Source organism: Balearica regulorum, chromosome Z (genome assembly GCF_011004875.1).
Source record: "Balearica regulorum gibbericeps isolate bBalReg1 chromosome Z, bBalReg1.pri, whole genome shotgun sequence".
Taxonomy (NCBI): domain Eukaryota; kingdom Metazoa; phylum Chordata; class Aves; order Gruiformes; family Gruidae; genus Balearica; species Balearica regulorum.
Genome location: NC_046220.1, coordinates 84,134,567 through 84,154,942, shown reverse-complemented (window position 1 = coordinate 84,154,942; position 20,376 = coordinate 84,134,567). Strand labels below are relative to the sequence as shown.

Sequence of the window (20,376 nt, the reverse complement as noted above, 5' to 3'; positions counted from 1 at the left end):
CAGTGTGGCCCAAGGAAAAGATGCAAAGCAGCCAAAATCCCATTATTTGTCTTTTTTTTTTTGTAGCATAAACCAGTGCCTGGCAAATTGGGGTCTAAGGAACAGAGATGGTCCACCAGTGGAAACCACCAAATGGTCTTCATCTCCCTCCTGCTGAGGTTGAGATGTCCTTCAAAGTGGGGTGGGGACAATAGGGTAGATGGGAGAGAGGGACAGATGGACAAATGGGAACGTGGGTGTTCGGAGGAAAATGTGATATTTGATGGGGCAGTAGTATCTTCCAGAGAAAGGGAGGAACCCTCAGCACATCTGACACTGCTCCTTGGTGTGTGGAGCATCGCTTGGGACCGAGTCCTGCCGGAGCATCCCATAGGAGCAGAGCTGAGGACTACATTTGCAAAAGTGGGATTTCCAAGAGGAGTTGGGGAGGTGTCACAATGCAAGTGAGGGAGACCCAGGCTGTGGGGCATGTCTAACCCCCAGGCACCAGCTCCCCTTGGCGAAACAGGGCTGCGGTGCTTGCTCAATACAAGTATGGGGGATTCACAGACACCTCCAGTTTTAATCCCTCTCTGCTCAGGGCCTTTATCTGCTTTGCAGCTCACGATGATGCATGGTGCTTACCATCAGGTCCTGATGCAGTGAAACACCTTCCCCCTCCACAAGCCCTGGTCGCCCCATGCTGAACGTGCACCCCGAGCCTGAGGTGGCCACAGCGGGATGGAGAGCAGCATGATCCGGCACAGGAGGGTGCAAGATGCAGCCACTGCGGAGTGAGGTTTCTGCTTGGAAAAAGCCTTTGGAAAAAGCCTTGTCTCCTCTGCGCAGAGCCGTGTTTTGGGGCCATGCAGCGAGGCCGCAGTGCCCTCTAGTGCTGCAGGGCTCCCCTCTGCCACCAGCCCTGTCCCCTCAGCCACCAAACACCACGCCAGCCTTCAGAGCTGCAACCTAAGTCACCGTTGCCTTTTCCACCCACCCTCCTTGCACATCCCAAACCCATGTCTCTGTACCCAGCTGACCCAACTGGGGTTCGAGAGCACCCCAACGCCTCCCATCCTGGTAGGAACTTGTTACAGGTCCACCACTCTCCAAACGACAGGACAGCTTGGCCCCAACCCTGCACAGGTGACCAGTACCAGCTCCAGGAACCACAATAAAAAACGGCATCTTTCTGCCCACCAGGTTGGGAAGACACCCCCATGAACTACGAGCCAACATCGCTAAGTCTGCTTGGACTGAGTGACAGCTAGAAAAATAAAACCAGCCCTGAGAAGGGAGTCCCTCTCATTTGTTACAGCTCTGAACCCTAGCAATACTACTACTACTACTACTAAAAATAATAATAATATTACTAATAATACTACTATTAATAACAGAAATATCAAAGCTCTTGGCCATTTCCCTGGTGTTTCCTTTGTGCAGTGAGTAAGTCTATTACATGGTATGCAAGACCATCACAATCTGAAAAACTCACTGGAAGATCTCCCCTTTTCTGCATATCCAATAAAAATCATGGTGTTTATAACCTGGTTCATGGCTCACACCTACTGTGCTCTACTGCCAGAGCCCAGGCTTGGTCCCTGCAAGAACCTGTGTGGAAGATAAGCCAGACTTGGTCCAGACCTCTGCTCTCCAGTGCTTTGGAGATGGCAATGTCTCATCTGCTTTCCTTGGTCAACACTGGCCTTCACTCTAACATGGGAATGATGCTGAAGGGGTTACAGGTGACCATGGTAGTTTGCCCTCTCAGCCCAAGGAGATGGTCATTGTCAGTTCAGTTAAATGCAACAAAAACCAGGCCACAGAAAGACCATATCTTACTGGAAGTCGCGGCAAAACAAAAGCTTTTTACTCAGTAGTGGAGATCTGACTCCCAATACGTTGTGACCTATACTCAAGTAAATCTTGGCTCTTTGACAGGGACTTTCCACAGTGGTTTTAGCAGTTACGGTACTGGAAAGACCCTTGGGATATGGGAAGCTGGCTTGTTAAGAGTAGAAACCTTCTCTGAAAGCAATGCCATGCCTACTTGCTCTGGACGGAGTCCAGCAGGATCTGGGGGTGGGGAGAAAAAATTCCCCTAGTTTGGGGCTCCTAGGGAGTCACCCCAACTTGTCGATAAAAGTGTTTGGTGGACACATAAAGGAAGTCAGGGTTAGACCTTGTGAGTGGTGAGAGAGATGTACAGCACATGGGGCACGCTGCATGGACCAGGTCACTCCCAGTGGGTGGGGATGCCAGAGGCCGGAGCCCACCCCAGCTCCACCAGTGTAGAACAGCCTACTGAGAGAGGGCTACAATGTGGTGGCCAAGGCTCTGAAAGAGGAGGGATCTGGGGTGACTAACAAGCTGGCTAAAATGAGAACTGCCCAACCTTGTAGTAGTGAAAGAGTAGGCAAGATAGGACGTGGAGAGGATGAGGACTCTGTGTGGTGATAGTAAATAACACCACCCCACCAAAGAGCCATCCCTGAGCCCCAAAGAGACCTGTCCCCCTGCCACCACCACCCTGGAAAGGTCAGTGGTCTGTAGGGTCAAGGAGCAAGCCCTCACACCAGTGCTGGACATCAACTTCCTCTCCTCGCACGCAAAGTGACAACAGAGGGGATGCTCGCCCACAATCCACTCTTCTCCCCCTGGACACATAGGTTGGCTTCATCTCTCTTAAGGAACCTACCATTTCTGAACAAGTTCATGTATGAGCTGGTCCCTCTCGGCTCCTTGCAGAGCTGACAGGGAAAGAATATGAGTATCTTCAGATGGGAATCATCCAACCTTGTCTAGACCTCTATACTGAGATGCAACAAATCATGCCCCATCATGTCCATGCCTCTCCTATGGCAGGAACCCCAAGTGACCAGCCCACGCACAGGTCCCACCTTTACTCACATGATCTCTGCACTGAATTGTAAGGTCTGACTTGAAAATACTTGTCAGTGAGGATGGGTCCCAACAAGAGTGGGCAGAAATGCCTATTATGTGCCTAAATTCGGGTGGGATCTCAGCATGGTCAGGAATCCTGGCACTTCTAAGCCTGTCTGGACAAAGTCAGGAATATAGCGGTGCTGAGAGGAACATGAACAACTTACAGAGTCTGCCCTTCTCCTAAGGACCTGCTCCCTTGTTTCTTATCGAGCAAGGAAGCTGGATGACAACTGTAGCCAGAAGAGAAACAAGCAGTTTATTGTAACCCCAAGCATATGACAAAAAGGGTCAAAAATCAATAAGGAAATGGAAGGGGATGAGTTGCGAGGCAATTAAGACACCAAACCAAACAATATCAATGCTGTCTTCCAAGTTTATCCCATAGCAGCAGTAAAGCCCAGTAGGCCTTTCAAAAGTGCCACATACCTCCTAAAACACCAGACAAGGAGCAGCTGGCCAGCGAAGGCACAGCCTCACCGTTCAGAGGGCAGGCCCATCCTGAAGGCATGAGTCCAGCAAACTGAAAGCCAAAAACTGCAAGATGCCAGTCCAGAAACCACTTGGGATGTGTCCCAAAACTCTCTGCTCGTGTCTAGCAGCATTCACAGAATGTGCCCATGACATGCAGCCTCTTGTATCCTTTGTGAGCAGTTTCACAGGGAGGATGGAGGACATCCTGGAGTAAATGACCTCTTGGGTTGGTTTCTCCAGTAAGTGTAGAGTTTACCAAGGGCTTGCAGTCTGAAGACTGTATCTAGGACTGAGGTATTCAGCTGTGAGACACTCAAGCCTGAAAGCCTTTCCAAGCGTTTGCCAAAGGGAGCAAAAGCAAAATGCACTGACTCAGCCCTCCCCGTGACGTCTTCATGACGCCAAGATGGTTATATGGTCTCCTCCAACAAACCAGCTGAGGTGAAAACGGAGAGGATGATGAAGACTGGCTCTGCATCTGAGCTGCGCCTCTCTAACACAGCAGACAACCGATCCTCCCTGGCGTGCAATAAAAAGCAGATCTTATGAATGGGGAATGCTTATCTTCAAAAGACTACTTTCTTCCAAAGTCACTTTTTGGCAGCACTTAGGTGAATTAGTGCCCAAATCCAACTACAGACTCCTATGAGTAAGGAGAGACGAAGAGGTTACAGCTTATGAGCTGAGCCAAAGCAATGACTTCATGCGTTCCTAGCCACGAAGCTTTCAAAACAAAACCTATTTACCAGTAAAAAAAAGCACCCCAGATAAGCCTTGAAAAGATGGGGCAAGAGGAAACTTCAAAATACCAGTTGCCAAACCTATCATGAAGGAATTGTGCCCAGCGCCAAAGCGGAGCCGGATTATCCTGACTGTGGATGTCCACGAGATGGCAGAGCGCGCCATGCCATGGAGCTGGCCGAAAGCTTCTCCAAGGAGCGGGATGCACGCGTTCTCCAATTTCAAAACAAAAGGCTGGCAGTAAGCATTTTTCCCCTCAGACAGCTATGAAGAAAGAGGGTTTGGGGGGAGGTTGTTTTGCTTTTTCTTAATCTTTTCACCTTTTAATTGACACACAGTTACAGTCATTCCTTGCAATATTTGTTAAAATAGTATTGAAAGATTCCAGCATCAAAACTCATGAATATATATTAATGTCCAGATATCCAGAATACTCTGCTTAACCCATTAGGGGGGGTCACCGTATGTCTCTGTAGAGACACACATACAGATGTGGAGGCATCCTGGAAATTAGTTCTAGATTCATGTCCTATGTCCATCATACTTTATCATCAAAGGAACCCAAATTTCCAAGGCAAATAAGACTCACTACCTCTCTCAAACTTGGTGCTCTTAACCCTGCTATAGCTGCTGAAGCACATTCAGCAGCAAAACATTTGTATCCGAGTCATGCTGGATGATGCTCAGACCGGCCCAGTCGTGCTGGAGGATGCTCAGATCATCCCCTCCGTCCATGCACGGCTGCTGTAAGCAACCCATGAGATCTTAAACAGAGACAGAATAAGAGTCTGCGTATCTCCAACCTGAAAAGACTCTTCTTCAGGGTATGGCACAAACATAACCGCAGTGTGGGAAAGCCCCATGGAAGATAAAAGATTTTTCTTCCATAGGCTAACACGAATATTTTCCCTTATGCCCCCATGCACTGTGCTCCACAGAGCCATTTAAAACAAGGGATAAAGACGAGCAAAATCACCGTCAGCATTGCACGATCACATTCAAACCCAGTTAACAATGATATGTCAGGATTAAACCAGCTGTCTGCAAGTATTTCACTTGTCAACGCTGAACAAAATAAATCCTCACCCAGAACTACCTAGCTCCTCGTTCCCACAGGCACATATGACTGTACATGCCTAGGTAAATAAGTCTCCAAAAGAATGTGGTGTTGCATGAGTCTGCCCAGAGGCACATACAAAACACCAAAACCAGCATTCCCACTAGGCCTTCCAGCTTCAGAGCTGCTGCACTAAGAATTAAGTTAGATATTAAGGTATATATTGGTATTAATTCACTGGAGTCAATGGACTCAACCTGGTGTTACGATAGGATGAGATGATAACCAGACCAGGAGGACCTGGCTTATTTAATAGCTGTCAATTATAAAAGAAATTAAAGCCTAGAGAAGAATGTCAGCCTCTCTCTCCAAAGATGGTTTGATTCCTCATTTCCAATTATTCCGCAGGGAAAGTAACCTTATTTTGCAGAATTACTGGGGTCTGTTTCAGCTGAACCTCATGTTTACTCCCTGTGACCTGAAGTCCAGACATACCAAGCATGGAAGAGACTGAGCAGAAAGCAGCTGCAGGCAGCGCTCCTCCCTGCCGAAGTAGCAGCTCTTCTCCACTCTTTCCACTGGTTCATGTATTTAGTGCCAGCTAGCTCACCCAAAAGAAACAGTAAGATCATTAGATGGTTTAAAGGATGAGCAAGGTTTTTCCCTCACATGATGCATGAACAAGAAGCCTGGAGAGCTCTTTGCTTAGCAGTGAAAAGAGTAACTCTAGCACAGCACATGAGATGTTTCTGTCTTTCCCTCTGGAGGCGGAGACTTCAGCAAAAACACTCTGAGCATCCTCAGAAGCCTGTCCAGCCCAAGACACTCAGTGCCTTTGAGGACTAGGGCTCTGGAAAGTAAAAAATTATATGATGCTGACAAATTAACCTACTCACTGAGTTTTTTTCACTAAGTAAGTGCCTCATCAGTTTCTTAACTAATGGGCCTGCAATTCCCCAACATTCAAGCATCACAAGTCATTTAACCAGAACCACTAAAACTGGGATGTAGAGATAGATCCGGAGAAGAAACAGGCTCGAGAAAACATATATGTGGATGACTGTTCTATATAAACATACACGCACTCCATAGGGGAAACATCTGAGTCAGCACAGAATCACTGCTGGCTTCCTGGCAGCAGTTATTTTGGAGCTGTCAGGAGGCCTGGTACTTTTCAGGACCTCCTTTCCTAAAATATATGTGCCCTGTGTCCATGTGCGTGTATATATATATGTATAGAGGTATATACATACACTATCCTCGATGTTTCACCTCCCAAAAAAATCTACATGGTAGCTGCCCTTGCCCAGCACTAAGGTTCACAGCAAAGCCTGCTGAAACCACAGGTGTAATTCTCCACCTCCAAGGACATAGCTCATCCAGCCCAGGCTTTCCCACTTCTGGGGAGGGTTTCCTAAGTAAAAGTAAGGCAGGGAGCTGCTGGTCTCCACTGTACTGCGGGTAGGAGATATCCTCATCACTTACCTGCCAAACTGGAAGGACTTTCTCTATGTCATTCAAGTTGATTCCGTCACCATCCTCGTATTTCCCTTTTCCAAGCCTGTGGCAAGAAGAAAACAAAAACAAAACCAAGTGAAACCTTGCTGGAACTAAGTTAATTTTCTATTATGGCACATGGGGAAGATTAGCTCTTACTGCAAAGGACCCTCATGAAAACAAAGAGGCTCTGTGAAGCGAGAAAGCTGTGTCTCCAAAACACTCCCACATGGGCATAAAGCTGTTAATACAAAATTAAATGCTCTTCCCAGTTCTCTCCACCTGCACCATCCATCACAGCATTCAAATGCTTTTGGCAATAACAGCAGTAAGAAAACTAAAGGCAGTCCTGAGCAGCAGCGTTGGATGATTCAATTCCCAGACTAAGCAAAACCAAAAGAACAGCCCACCTGGGAAAAAAAAAAAAAAAGAGGAGAAAAAATGTAATAAAAAAATGTTTCCTTTGAAGCACTTCTCATTTGTTGGTCTCCACGGGAGCTCCTGTTCCCCAGCTGAGAAAGGTGTCAGCGAACAAGCACAAACATACATCTCAGACAGCAAACAGCAATTGATATAATACAAACATACAATCTGAAATGCAAAAAAAAATGGGGTAGGAAGCCAAGCACAGACAGACCAAATGTATAGCTGGCAGCTGAAGGACTTTCTTGTATCAAGAAAGGAAAAAAATAAATCCAAAGATAATTACTAGCTGGATGCAGACAGCAGAAGAGATAAAGAAGAAGAAGAAATGGTCAATAAATATCATCCTTCTGCACTTCTAAACAATTGAGGTGATCTATTCTTATTATGCAAGAATGATAATCTATTTTTTTGTCAATTAGTGACAAGATATTGCTAAATAACCTATCTTAGACAGAAACTTTGATAGCAGCAGGTCTGGGTAATCGGTGCCTAGAAGTCAGAGAACAACAGATCTTGGTGGAATTACAGCAAATGGGGTAAAAAAAATGCAGAAAAGCAGGATGTGCTAAAGCAACAGGCTTGAAAACCAGCAAGCTGAATGGAAACAATTTAATTAACACCCTAGCTGATTTATGGTGTTAATCAGAGGTGTTCAACAATTGACTTTCCCTCACAGATGAAATAGACATTTTGATTTAAAAAGGCAAAAATATAGCATATGTGTGTATATATATATATAAAATATATGAAAAAATGAGAAAAATCAAGTCAGACATCGTGGGACAAATAATAGCAGTTGCAGGTACCAAGCAGGCAACTGTATCTTAGGAAAAGGTTATCTGCAAAGGATAGGGACTGTTCCAGGGTGAACGTCTGATGCTAGACTGTGGCATAAAGGCAGGGGATGAGGAGGCAGGGATTAGGGGATGAAGGCAGCTTTCCTCTACAGGCAGCACAGCTGAGCCTGAACCACAGGACCGCAGGCAGCTCTGGCAGTCACGTTTCGTAGAGGTGGTTGAGAAATTTCTTAGAGTACGGGAAAACCTAAAGTGATATGTGGGCTTGGGAGATACCTGGAATGAAGAGAAAATACCAGCTACAAAAGGTTGTTTGAACTGCAAGAGCAAAAAAAGCACAGCAAGAGCTAACGCTGGAAATTAAAGGCAGACAAACTCAGGTCACAAATGAGGTATAGTTCCTCGGTTTTCCTTAAAAACTCCACTTTGATTTTTCAGCAAACCACCAAACTCAGTATCTGGAAATAAAATCAGATGTCTTGCTGGAGGAAAACGCTGCAGCCAAGTAAAAGACCAATCAACTGGATCCATCTACATGGCCAACATTGGGCAAGCGATTGGATTAATGAATAAAATGGTCCCTTTGGTACTTACAGTGTAGAAAACACACAATGAACAGTATCTTTCCTTTTTTTTTTTTCTTTTCCCTATGAAATTTTTCATTGCACAGTTAGCATGTTAAAAACCCCCAGTCAACCAAGAGGGAAAATGCCTAGCAAGCAGGTGGAGATTCTTGGAGGTTCAGTAGGCTGAAATGCACTCAGCACAGATTCATCCCAGAGAGCTGATGAATGCACAACAGAGGCAACTTTAAAAACAAAATTTTATTTAAAAAATAAACCCAACTTTGTCTGTGCTCCCTCTATTCATGTGGATTACTTATATGACCTGCATTTTGGGAGATGTACTGCTTGTGCTAATGGCATCTGTTTAACTTTTCTGTATATACACTAATCTTGTTTCACTTTCACAGCTGTAATATTTAGGAGTGATTAAATATCTCCTCTCCATACTGCCTTGTCTACCTGTTTGTACCCTGGGTATTCACAGTACCCCAGGAACTGGAGACAGACCATAAAGTAGACCCTGCCGCATTCTCCCTACATGTAGCAGGTGTCCCTGGTAGGATCATCTGGCAAGTGCCATCAACCATGGAGCACATTATATGTTACTTTACAGAGAGCCCTTCATCTCATTTTTCAAAACCATCTGTAGAAATGGGACTGAACATGACTAAGGCACTTAGTGACTCAGAAATTTAGTGTTACATTGTTCCAAATATTCTGAAAATTGCTGTTTGTATGCCTGCAGTAAATACTTAGAGTGCAGAAAAAAAAGCCTTATATAGTCGTGTAAGTCTGCCTGTAACTACATGGTACAGGAACCTCCTGCAGATGCTGTCTTTTGGACTCGTTCTGATTTTTTTTCCTTCCTCTATGGGCAGGAAATGATTAATGACTAGGAAAAAATGACAAAAATTTGATGGGATAAAATGTGGTTATGGAGTTCTTACTCTATTTTTTTCTTTAGCAGAGATTTGCAGTGAGTGGAATCAGGGATGAGTTGAAGCCTGTCATAACTTGGGGTAACAGGACAGGTAATACTGCCTGCAGCCCTGAATAGTGCTGCCAGCACGTTAAGCACCAGAATGAAATGATAAGGAGAGGAAAAACCACACTATGAATGTTTCTCAAGGACAGGATCTGCAGAGAAATGGTGATGTCCATCTAAACAACATCAGTGAACCACTTGGTGCCAGGATGTATTTATTTGGCTTGACAAACCAACAACCAAAGAGGAACCCAGCGATAGTGCAGAAGCCCCTGGAGGCTGCCACCACCAAAAGGAGCTGTTTAATATTTTCACTGCTAGCAGATAGGAGATGACACTTGGATCTACATGCATCACACTGATGGTCTCTCCTTCCCTGAAGTCTTGCTGGGGAGAACAGCAGAAGCCCTGTCACTTGTGGGAACTGTAACTGGGATCAGCACTAAACCAATATTCTTTCGTGCAGTATTCAAAGATGTTTACATCTAGGAGACTTGGATCCAGGAGACTTGGATTTAGCATGATTTAAAGATTGAACTCTACCAAGCAATGCAAAATATAGTGAGCAGCTCTGCTCCAGCCCAGAACTGGATGATAGAGAACCAGACAGACTGATCATGACATCCTCAAACACTGTATGTGGTCCAGCACCTCTTTTCCATGTCCTCCACATGAGCCATGCCACCAAGCTAGTGTTCTCTCTGCAAGGGAGAAGTTAGACGCCTTGCTGACCATCACGGTATTGCATGCACAGCACTCACCCTTCTCTGTCTATGTGAGGCAGTGGGTGTTTGGAGGTGTTTCGCAGCTTCCTGTGAAATTGGGTGAAATCTAGTTTTTCAGGCTGCAAGTCCCACGTCGCACCACTAGGAGAGAAAGACAGGGAAAGACAAAGAAAGAAAGTCCACGACTAATTAAACACCACGGAGCTGAAGAGCAGAGGGCACATTGGAGCCTGCAGATGAGGAAAGCTGGTACTTCTGCCGGCACCACTCCCGGCTGCAGAGCACATGGATGTGGGCCTCCAACCATGCTGCTCCATCACGTTTCTTTTCATTTCTTCTGGGTTTTTTTTCAGAGATGCTGAGCTCCTGTTGCTTGCACTAAACCTCTAGTTTTGATATATGATGCACCATAATGTGGCACACACCTTGCTAACTATCCTTGCTCCCTGTATCAAGAAGGTATTGCAACAGGTAGTCCATGCACTGGAGACGTTCTCTGTGGTCCTGCACAACCTGCTCGCTCCAACAGCCTGGAGCAAGTTCTAAGTGGGACTAGATTCTTGCAGTGCTCCAGGCAGAGAGAGAGATGTATAAAACTGGACAGAAAGCATATCTCACCACTTTCCCCACATTGAAGCAGCAGCCAAAAAGCTCTTCTCAGCAGCTGTGATGCAAATGCATGATCACACCACCAATTAATGGAACAAAAAGTCCTGGAGCAGTAGCTCAGAGCTGCCTCAAGTCTTGCCTGTGCAGCTCAGATGATTACAAGTAATCATATCAGTACTGGTTTCAGATGTTTGGACTGCAAACCCATCCAGTACCTTCTCCTAAGCATGTAGGATGCTTTAAGTAGATTGATTGTGCTCAGTGCCATGGGCTAAGTGGGGATGGGGAGGAGGAGGAGCAGAGACGTGAGTACTGGCAGGGTACTCACTGGTGCCTGGGTACTGGCAGGGCAGACACACAGGCAAAGGCTAAGAGAGGGCACAGTCCATCTCTCATAAAGTGTTTTAAAACCAGCTTACCTGAAGGAGTCAAAGGTGTTGGCAGCCCAGATGTCCGTGCCCAGCATGTCAAGGGAGCTCTCCTTGTTGCCATTCTAGGAGGGAGGGAAAGGCGGTTACTTGCCAGAAGGCACGTGGTGCTATCTGGACCACGGCACAGCCTGGCACAGCCTCTCCTGCTGCCAGCCGTGGAGGTGTCCCGGCTCTGTGCATGGGCTTCTCCACTCCTGGGTGAATCCACGCTCACTGCAACACAGAGTCCCCTCACCCGCTGAAAGGCGCACCACGAAGGCAAGTAGTGACACAGTTTCAGCCTTGGTGACACAAAGCTGTGGACAGCCTGGAGCAGACAACACATAGGCTCAGCTCTGACTCCAGCCGTGTCCTCCTACCCCACTGTCCACAACCTCCAAGACCCACCAAGGTCCATCAGGCAGGTTGATATACCAGCCACAAAGACACCCAGCTTCAGAAACACAGACCAGTTGAGGTGGGAAGTGACGTCTGGAGCTCATCTGGCCCTCCTGCTCTAGCAGGGCCACCTGCAGCCAGATGCCCACAACCACATCCAGATAGCTTTTGAATATCTCCAAGGATGGAGATACCCTTCACCAGAAGCTAAAAGACTCTGCTGTTACCAATAAGGATGGGAAAGTCATCCTGCTTGACATAGAATCATAGAATCACAGAATGGTTTGGGTTGGAAGGGACATTAAAGCCCATCTATTTCCAACCCTCCTGACATGGGTAGGGACACCCTCCACTAGCCCAGGTTGCCCAAAGCCCCATCCAACCTGGCCTTGACCACTGCCAGGGAGGAGACATCTATAACCTCTCTGGGCAACCTGTGCTGCTTCAAGGAATCATGGTGGCATGACTTCTCCTTGCTCTAAGAACAGGTGGGGGGTGTCAGAACCCTGCACCATGCCTCCCCTGCCATGCAAACCAGCAAACTCACATGGTTATTCTGGTACACATCCCACCAACACTAAGGTGACAGTTCTTTCCCCTCAAGAAGCAAAAGCATCATAATATAATCAGGTGGGAATTAAGAGAAACCTCCAGCAAACAGCAAAGCACCTTGAAATTTGCCATGCAGCTGCTTTTGGCTAAAGCAAGACCTCACACCCATCTTTGATGGCTCCTTTACAACCATCAGCCTACACGCATCCTCCCCACAGAAAGAAGGGTGCTCTCTCCATCGTTTACAGGCAAAGAAGTAAAGCACGTTGGATTTTGCCAGGACCATTCAAAAAATGAAACTTGACTCAGACTCGTATGGGATGGACACGTAAGTGCATTACAAATAGGGAATCCCATATTACCAATTTTCCCCCAACAATCCTTACACAAATCCAGATTATTCATAATCTTGCACATATGCAGATTATTTAAGTATTTCAGCCTAAATGGTCCCACTCTGGTGAAACAAGTGATGGAAAACATGGCTTTCATATATTCCCCGTCCTATAATTTCTGCCATTTTCAAATATTATAAATAATAACCGAGACACTAAAAACTCATAAAAATTTGGCCATTTCTTAATGAAGTCCCAGACCTCAAAGTGCACATGCAGTGACTAGTCTTTTCCCAACGAGCAGGATGCGCATCCTTGGTGCACACTATGTATGGTCATACTTTGCAGCCATTCCTAGCAAAATGACCAATTTACACACCAGATACTCCACACACAGCGACATTGTTCCTTTCTTTATCTCCTCCAAAGGGTCTGTGGATTATACTGTTAAGTTTTGGACATAAGAGGGTCAACATGTTTCTGACAGAAACATAGTAGCAGAAATATATAACATTCTCACGATCAATTACGGAAGCTGAGCTTTTTATTTTAGGCAAATTTTCTCCCACCAAGGAGACAAATTAGTTTTCTAACTCCTTAGAAGCATATTCATGCAGTATAATGAAAATACACGTGTGCAGGTCTTTATATACCTCTTCTTGCAGACAGATCCATTTCTCTTTCCATTTCCTATGGACATGGGATATTTTAAGAACCTGTCAATGAGCCAGCTACAGTAGGATTTGCTATTGTAAAACATTTGGGTTTAGGGAGAAAGACTGGGAACATGTAACCAGTTGCAGTGACTCTGAGACATATCAGCAACAAAGATACTAAACAGCAAAAATTTAAGATAATGTGGGTTCCTAATGCAACAGGTCATGTCCTAAAGTTGTTGTCCAAATTCAGCTCGGTACAGGGTTCCGAAGAGCCCCTTCTTGAGTCCTCCGACACCTCCTCATCTGCGGTGTGACCAGAGGCAGCACAAGCTGTCCCACCCCGCTCCCCCATGTCTCCTCGGCACATCAGCACATTCGTGCTCTACCGGTGAGCACAGGCAGGTCAGCCCCAGCACTAATCCCAGCAATTAGGGGAAATCGCAGCAATGGTTCAGGTGGTGCAGGAGGTCATATGGGTGCAAGCTTCTAAGCAGTGGTTGGATGCTCCCACCCAAACTGGGCTGCAGCTCCTGGTCCTCCTTGACAATGGAGATGCTCCAAGCATTAGTCAGATTCCATAAAGATGGTGCTGGGGCCAAATAACACACCTCGTCATTAAGTCATGAGTCACTATGGTCACTTCAAGACGTTCTTTCAGTCTTCGATAATCTGTCTTTTGTCTTTATAACCAGTTTCTGTCTTGACTTACAAGGCAAGGAGGATGCTGCTGCCCAAGTGAACCTGCACTGCAGGGTGCTTACTAAAATGCTCACAGCACAGTACCAAGACTTAATAATAAGACTTTAAAAAAGCAAATTCTCAAGTCTGGGAACAAAAAAAAAATAATGCTGTATGTATTTAAGAAGTGATTTGCTATCAGTTCCCCCAGGACTGCAATTATAACCATAAGCAGTTTTAACATGAAGCTCCCAATGACCCAACCTTCAGCTCTAGATAATAATTTTCACCATGAAGGGGTTAATACTGCTAAAAATTAATTAAGCCACTAGGAACGATGATTGAGACGCTGGCAAGAGTAACATCAGTACTCAGACAGATCAGAGATCTGGTAAAGCAGATCCTACACGCAGTATGGTTTAAATGCATGTCCATAACCTCTGTCCTCCAGCCCCTGTGAGCACACACCATCTTCATCCACCACTGCCCAGCCCCTGTGGCTGCCCACACAAACACAGGGACGGACTGCGACACCAGCCACGTGGCTTCTGACTGTTGACCCATGCATGCAGCTTCAGCAAATTCCCCACAGTCAGCATTTGCATGCACGCAGCAGCTTTACAAAGCCCAGCTCAGCGTGCCACCAGTTCCTCTCACCGCTCCTCATTACCATCCTCCAGCAAACCACTACAAACACAAAATCATGCTCTTCACTGCACAATTGCAACAGCGTTATCTCATCACTGTGCTCAGCATTAATGTAGAACAATGCCAAGTGGTCAGCTGAGCCTGTGGTATAAATTCAGGGATTATCCTGTGTCATGTGTGTTACTTCTTAAGCATTTTTCAGTTCTACCTTTGAGAAGATTCCCCCACCTTTCCTGCTTCTCAGCTCTGTACAACTTTGGTAGAAAACAAAAAAGATAAATACCGAATTGTTTGAAAAGGCTCTGATTAAAGATTTTCTTGTTGAAAACTGCAAGTTTTTGTAAGAAAAATATAGATATTTTGAGGAAGACATTATTATCCCCGCTCAAAGAAAAAGGGATATGTTGAGTCTTGCTCCTCCCGGAAAGGACCATCGCTTTCCAGCAGCAACACAGTTCTGCAGGTCCTCTCCCACGACAGCATGGCTCAGGAGGATAGACTATTTCCTCAGGCTCTCCAGGATGGATGAGATGGATGAATGGACTGGGACTTTGACCACTGGCCCCGAATCTCCCAGAGTTTGCCCTCCACTTCTGGCACAACCAATGCTCACATGTGCAGAAGTAGAGCAACTCCAAGAGGAGAAAGGAGAACGGAGGTTGACTAAAGCACTCAGAAGAGGTCCCTGGTCTAAGTTCAAGCAAGGACTGGACCTAAAACCAAATCAAAAGCAAACTCTGAACATCTTTTGCAGGGCAGGAAGGTATCTCCCCATCTAGCCCTGCTGACGGCTCCCACAAAAGGCAGCTGGACCCGGGGTCACCATTTAACACCATCTATGTGGCGTTCACTCACACATCAACTTCTAATGAAGATTTGCCAAAAAAAAAAATTACAGACATCTCTAAATTTCCCAAAATTAAAATACTCCAAGACTTCAAATAAAGAAAGAAACTAATTTCCTTGGCATTAAACCAGCTGACTAAGGACTTCTTTCCCAATATTAAGGCACTCAGCACACCTCAACAGACTTCTTGAGGCTGAAGGACAGCTCCAGCCCTCAGCAGCCAGGTCACACATTATGCATGAATTAAGTAAGTCTCTGAGGTGTCCTTCATAATTGAAATGCACTCACACCCTATGTGTAGACACACACACAAAACATGTTGTTAGGAGGATGCCTCCGATAAACAGCAAGCAAAGGACATGACTTCAGCACGTTGCTACCAGGTATACCTTGGTCGATTGCCTGAACTGGCTGCTTCTCCCGCGGCTGCCAGACCTGGATCCAGATCCACGCCTGGAGCCCGATCCCGGCCGGGATCCTGTGCTCCCACTGCTGCTGTGATCCCACTCTTCCTGGAAACAACAAACAGCTTGCTTTAGTCAAGGGCAACGCTGTCCCACACCCACAAAAACCACTGACCCAGTGAGCCAGGAGAGTTCCAGCTCCCAGACCACATGTGCAAGCACCTACAAAACCATGGCCATGCATGGGGCTTTCTTGGAGTCCTTTGACATGTTCTATTTACACATTGCAAAGGGATGACACTGTGGGAGGCTTCAATGAAGATTTGGCTCTCATGTTCTAGTCTATGCATGGGGAAAATAATACTTACCTCCCCTATCTTCCTGAGGTTAATAATGCATATTCAGCAACCCCACATCCTTTAAAATTGTTTATATATCCTTAACTCCCCTCTCAAGCCCAAATCAACTTCTCAGTCAGTTTTTCCCTATGCTTTGTCCACCATTGGAGTCCAGCTACTTACATACCTGAAAACACTTGGAGTTCACCAGAAGACATTATACAAACAACTATTTTTGCCTATTAAAAAGCTGTCCCCACTGTTCTCCTTTATTCTCCTAACACTTGTTCAGCCAGCAGCCCTCAGGACAAGATGAGTCATCTGAAAACTAGAATAACTCACCCAACCAGCCCTATCTACCCAAACATCCCACAAGGTGCTTGGGGAGAAAGGTGGATATTGTCAGGGTAATTGCTCCAAAAGCTTTGCTCAGAGGCTTGGGAAAGTGGCTCAGAAGCTTTGAAGTGACCTAAGATGATTAAAAAAACCATGAAATCACAGAGTGCAGAATATTCAACTCTTTCAAGTACTCTGAAAATCTGGGAAATACTAAGGGGAGCATGTGTTTCAGGACTGGTGTGAGACCTGACATTTAAAGAAAACTTCTCATGTCTCAGACATCCTTGCGGGGCTACATGAGTGCCTGCGGACACTCCATGGGCTAAGACAAGGGCAGAGCCACCTTGGCCTTCAAGAGCCAAAAGGACTCACCAGCAAAGCAAGGCGTGAACTCCTTTTTGCACACAAAAGCTAAGTACAGATGACTAATTAGGGGGCACAGACCAGCTCTCAGCTCCACCACTGCCATCTGGGTTGATGGGGCAGGGAGACAGCTACACAGCAGACCCTAAGCTACCTAAGGTGATGCTACCCAGTGGTCCAGCACGGACCTTAGGACAGGTGAAACATGTAAGGGTTTACCCAACACGAGGGACTAGAAGCAAAACACATCAGTAAGGGTTTCTGTGTTGCTCCAGCTGCACTTTCTCCATCCTCAAACCTAGCAAGTCTCAAGCAAGCTCAAATATATTGCGGTTGCTATAGCCTAAAATCAGTACTTCAAAAGAGGAGGTCAACTGTTTTTCAAGTCGTATATAGATGAAATTTGAGAGAGTTGTGGTTATTCCCATGCGATGTTACACCAACAGCAGAAAGCACCTTCTTCCCTCCTTGCCATGCTGCGACCTGAATCTCTCTGTGACCGAGAAGTACTGAGTGGCACAAAGTTAAGGGAGTTGTTAAATTGGCATGGAAGGAGCAAACCCTCGATTGATGACACTTGTGAGACACAGGGAGGTGGTTGCTTTAGGAAGCCTTGGGGAAGAACGAGTCTTGCAGGCATCCTGAGAAGTGCAAATGATCTTCGACGTGGGAAAGATGCGTGCCAACTGAAAAGGTGGTTGGGAGAAATGTACCTTCACCACCTAGCTGTTCAAAGGATTATTACCAATTTACTGTATTCTACACGCTGAACATCTTGTTCATCTAGGCATGAAAAATTTCTGTGCCAAATTTTACAATGTGACCAAGTGAGCATATGCACCCTTCACTTTAAGAGAGACATTTAAAATAAACTTCACCATTAGATTATATTCAGTTGACCTAACTTTTGGTTGTGGTTATCTGCAGACAACCTGAGGCTATGCAAATTCCAGAAACATGGCTGACCACGGGACAGGACACATATTTTACCTAAATTTCTGACTAATTGTCAAAGATGAACAACTTTTTACTGCTACCTTACTGACAGGGTTTCAAATCTCCAGAAAAGAAATACATCCACCAGAAAGCTGGAGAGGGACTGGTGACAAGGGCAGGGAGTGACAGGACAAGGGGAATGGCCTGAAGCTGCAGGAGGGGAGATGGAGATGAGATCCGAGGAAGAAATTCTTCCCTATGAGGGTGGTGAGGCCCTGGCACAGGTTGCCCAGAGAAGCTGTGGCTGCCCCTGGCTCCCTGGCAGTGGTCAAGGCCAGGTTGGATGGGGCTTTGGGCAACCTGGGCTGGTGGAGGGTGTCCCTGCCCATGGCAGGGGGTGGAACTGGATGGGCTTTGAGGTCCCTTCCAACCCAAACCATTCTATGATTCTATGAAACTCTCCCAGACATTTCCGGTGGCTTTGTGTCCTCTAACAACAAAGCCATTTGATGCTAAAATGAACCTTCTCTGCACACCTACTTTCTGTGGAAGCAGGGAAGCTCACACCAACCTCACAGGTGATGCTGGAGAAGTGGGTAAGAGCATGCAGGTAACAATAGTTTCTTAAAAACCAACAACCGAGCAACAAAAACCCTCCACCAGCATCATCGTACAAGCCATAAAAGCCCCATCCCAAACCCATATGGGCAGCGGGACTTCAGCAGAAAGCCGAGGCTCTGTGGCACTGAGATGCAGCACTGCTCACCCTCCATCCCACAGCATGGCCACCTACGTGCTTCCCACACAGTGCTCTTGCTAAATTAATCCAGCATGTTGAAGGAACAGATTTGTCTGCAGCTCTGACAAAAGTTGTAGAAACAGTTGTAATGGCATAAAATTCTCCATCCTATGATCCTACCTCCTGCCAACCCAATCCCCCATCATCTGGCCCCGTTACTCTCTGCTGTGCCCTCAAAAGACCAAGACTCTCCTAATCTCTCCCAACACCCCAAACAACCCTTGAGCTCTTGTTCCCAGCTCTGATTTGGGGTCCTCCACCTACCATTCATGGTCTACACTCACCAGCAGGAGATGGGACCTCTGAGCCACATTTTGGGGCTTGGACGGAAACATCACCCCCTCGAGAGACTGATTCCCAGCAACTGGTCTCATCCATGCCAATCCTTCTGGCCAAGCTCTGCATCCTCTTGGGAACACCAAGGCTTGTGCACATTAACACTGCCAGACACCCTCCTTCGTAAACTAGCTGTCAAATCTAACATTTGCATTTTAATTAGCAATAATCATATGTTTCACTTACACTGCAATTTTCACCTTTGCAGCCAGCTCTTTGAGGCATGAACTAATTAATCCCACTCCCAGCTCAAGAGTTAATAATTTCTGCTGCTTCAGTGCAAGTTTGAAAATCCCATTTGCAGAAAAAGGCGATAACTTTCCCCAATGCACAGGCAATAAATGGAAATGCGATGACCCCCTGTGTGGTTGCTCTCAGTGACGATAAGTACGGGTGAAATTGGCTGTGTTGGTAGAGGTGTAGACCAACCACAGCAATACAACAAGCTTTACGTGGCCCGAAGACATCAGTAAATTCTTGATGGGATTCATGTTCAGCTGTATGTAAAAATCTCAATATTCAATGTACAGCATTCACAGCCTAATGTGGTCCAGATAAAAAGGAAAAACAACAGAAAGCTAGAGGACTTCTCAGGACACAAAAGCATTGACAATGGTCTCACCACCACACCTACAAGGAGCTCCCTAGATCAAGTTGTGGGGTGTCCTTCAAATGACTCCCAAACTTTGATTTTTAATCCTGGTCAGAACAGAAGACAGCTATCATGTAAAAGATCTTTTTTCAGGTTTTTCTGCAGCAGAGGTTTTCACGCACCCACTTTGTGCTACAGCTAAACCTTCCAGTTGTGCAAAATTTTGACACTGGGCTCCCTGCTCTTCTAGACCTATTCAAGAATAACCACTCCAATTTTTCTATGGAAAAATAATGATTTAATTATTTTAATAATTTAAAAATTAGTAAAAACCATAAGATTACTCTAAACAGTTTAGTAGGGACAAATTTCCAGCTTCTTTCTTCTCAGTGTATTGTACAAAGCTATAAGAAAACCAGAAAACTCATCCCCATAAAAATAAGAAGAAAACCCAACCACTTTGGCTCTGCCCCTTCGCTCCCCAGGTCCATGTCCACCTTCCCCAGCCTTCTCCAATCTGGTACAGTGCCTGATCACTGCTTTGATAAAGGCACAGCAGAAGGGACACCAAATATCACTTTTCCACCAGGAGAAGTAAGGTTTTACCTATACCTATGCCACAATACAGGACCAAAGGACCTGATGGGCTTGGAAGTAGGAGGTTAAGCCTTCAAGATCTTTCTGGATGCCCCAGGAAAGGGCCAAGGCTGTGTGGTTGTGTTCCTTCCAGACAACAGTGAAAGAGATGTGTTAGCTGAGGATGTGCTAGATAGCTCGTTTATGCACAAGGATGAAGATGAGAAGGAACAATGAGAGCAGTTAGAACAGCACCGAGAACTTCAGACGTGCCATGGAAACCCAGCAGCAAGCCTCTGCCCAAGCCTTGGAGGAAACAGCTCACATCATCCCTTTCCTGCCAAGAGTTTCCGCACTTGTTGACCT

The 20,376-nt window shown here is 46.0% G+C and overlaps 1 protein-coding gene across 6 annotated transcripts in view; it reads right to left on the bottom strand.

Moving 5' to 3' along the window:
* CTIF (cap binding complex dependent translation initiation factor) overlaps nucleotides 1-20,376 on the bottom strand; it is a 148,280-nt gene that overhangs the window by 84,819 nt on the left and 43,085 nt on the right. For 3 of the 6 annotated variants that reach the window (XM_075739723.1, XM_075739725.1, XM_075739724.1), the window contains exons 4-7: nucleotides 15,717-15,839; nucleotides 11,219-11,292; nucleotides 10,227-10,331; nucleotides 6,680-6,755 (exon numbers count right to left, since the gene is read on the bottom strand). In XM_075739723.1, the coding sequence (XP_075595838.1) occupies nucleotides 6,680-6,755; nucleotides 10,227-10,331; nucleotides 11,219-11,292; nucleotides 15,717-15,839 (378 nt within the window). The remainder of the gene's footprint in view (nucleotides 1-6,679; nucleotides 6,756-10,226; nucleotides 10,332-11,218; nucleotides 11,293-15,716; nucleotides 15,840-20,376) is intronic. The other 3 variants (XM_075739726.1, XM_075739728.1, XM_075739727.1) reach the window with 1 other exon arrangement.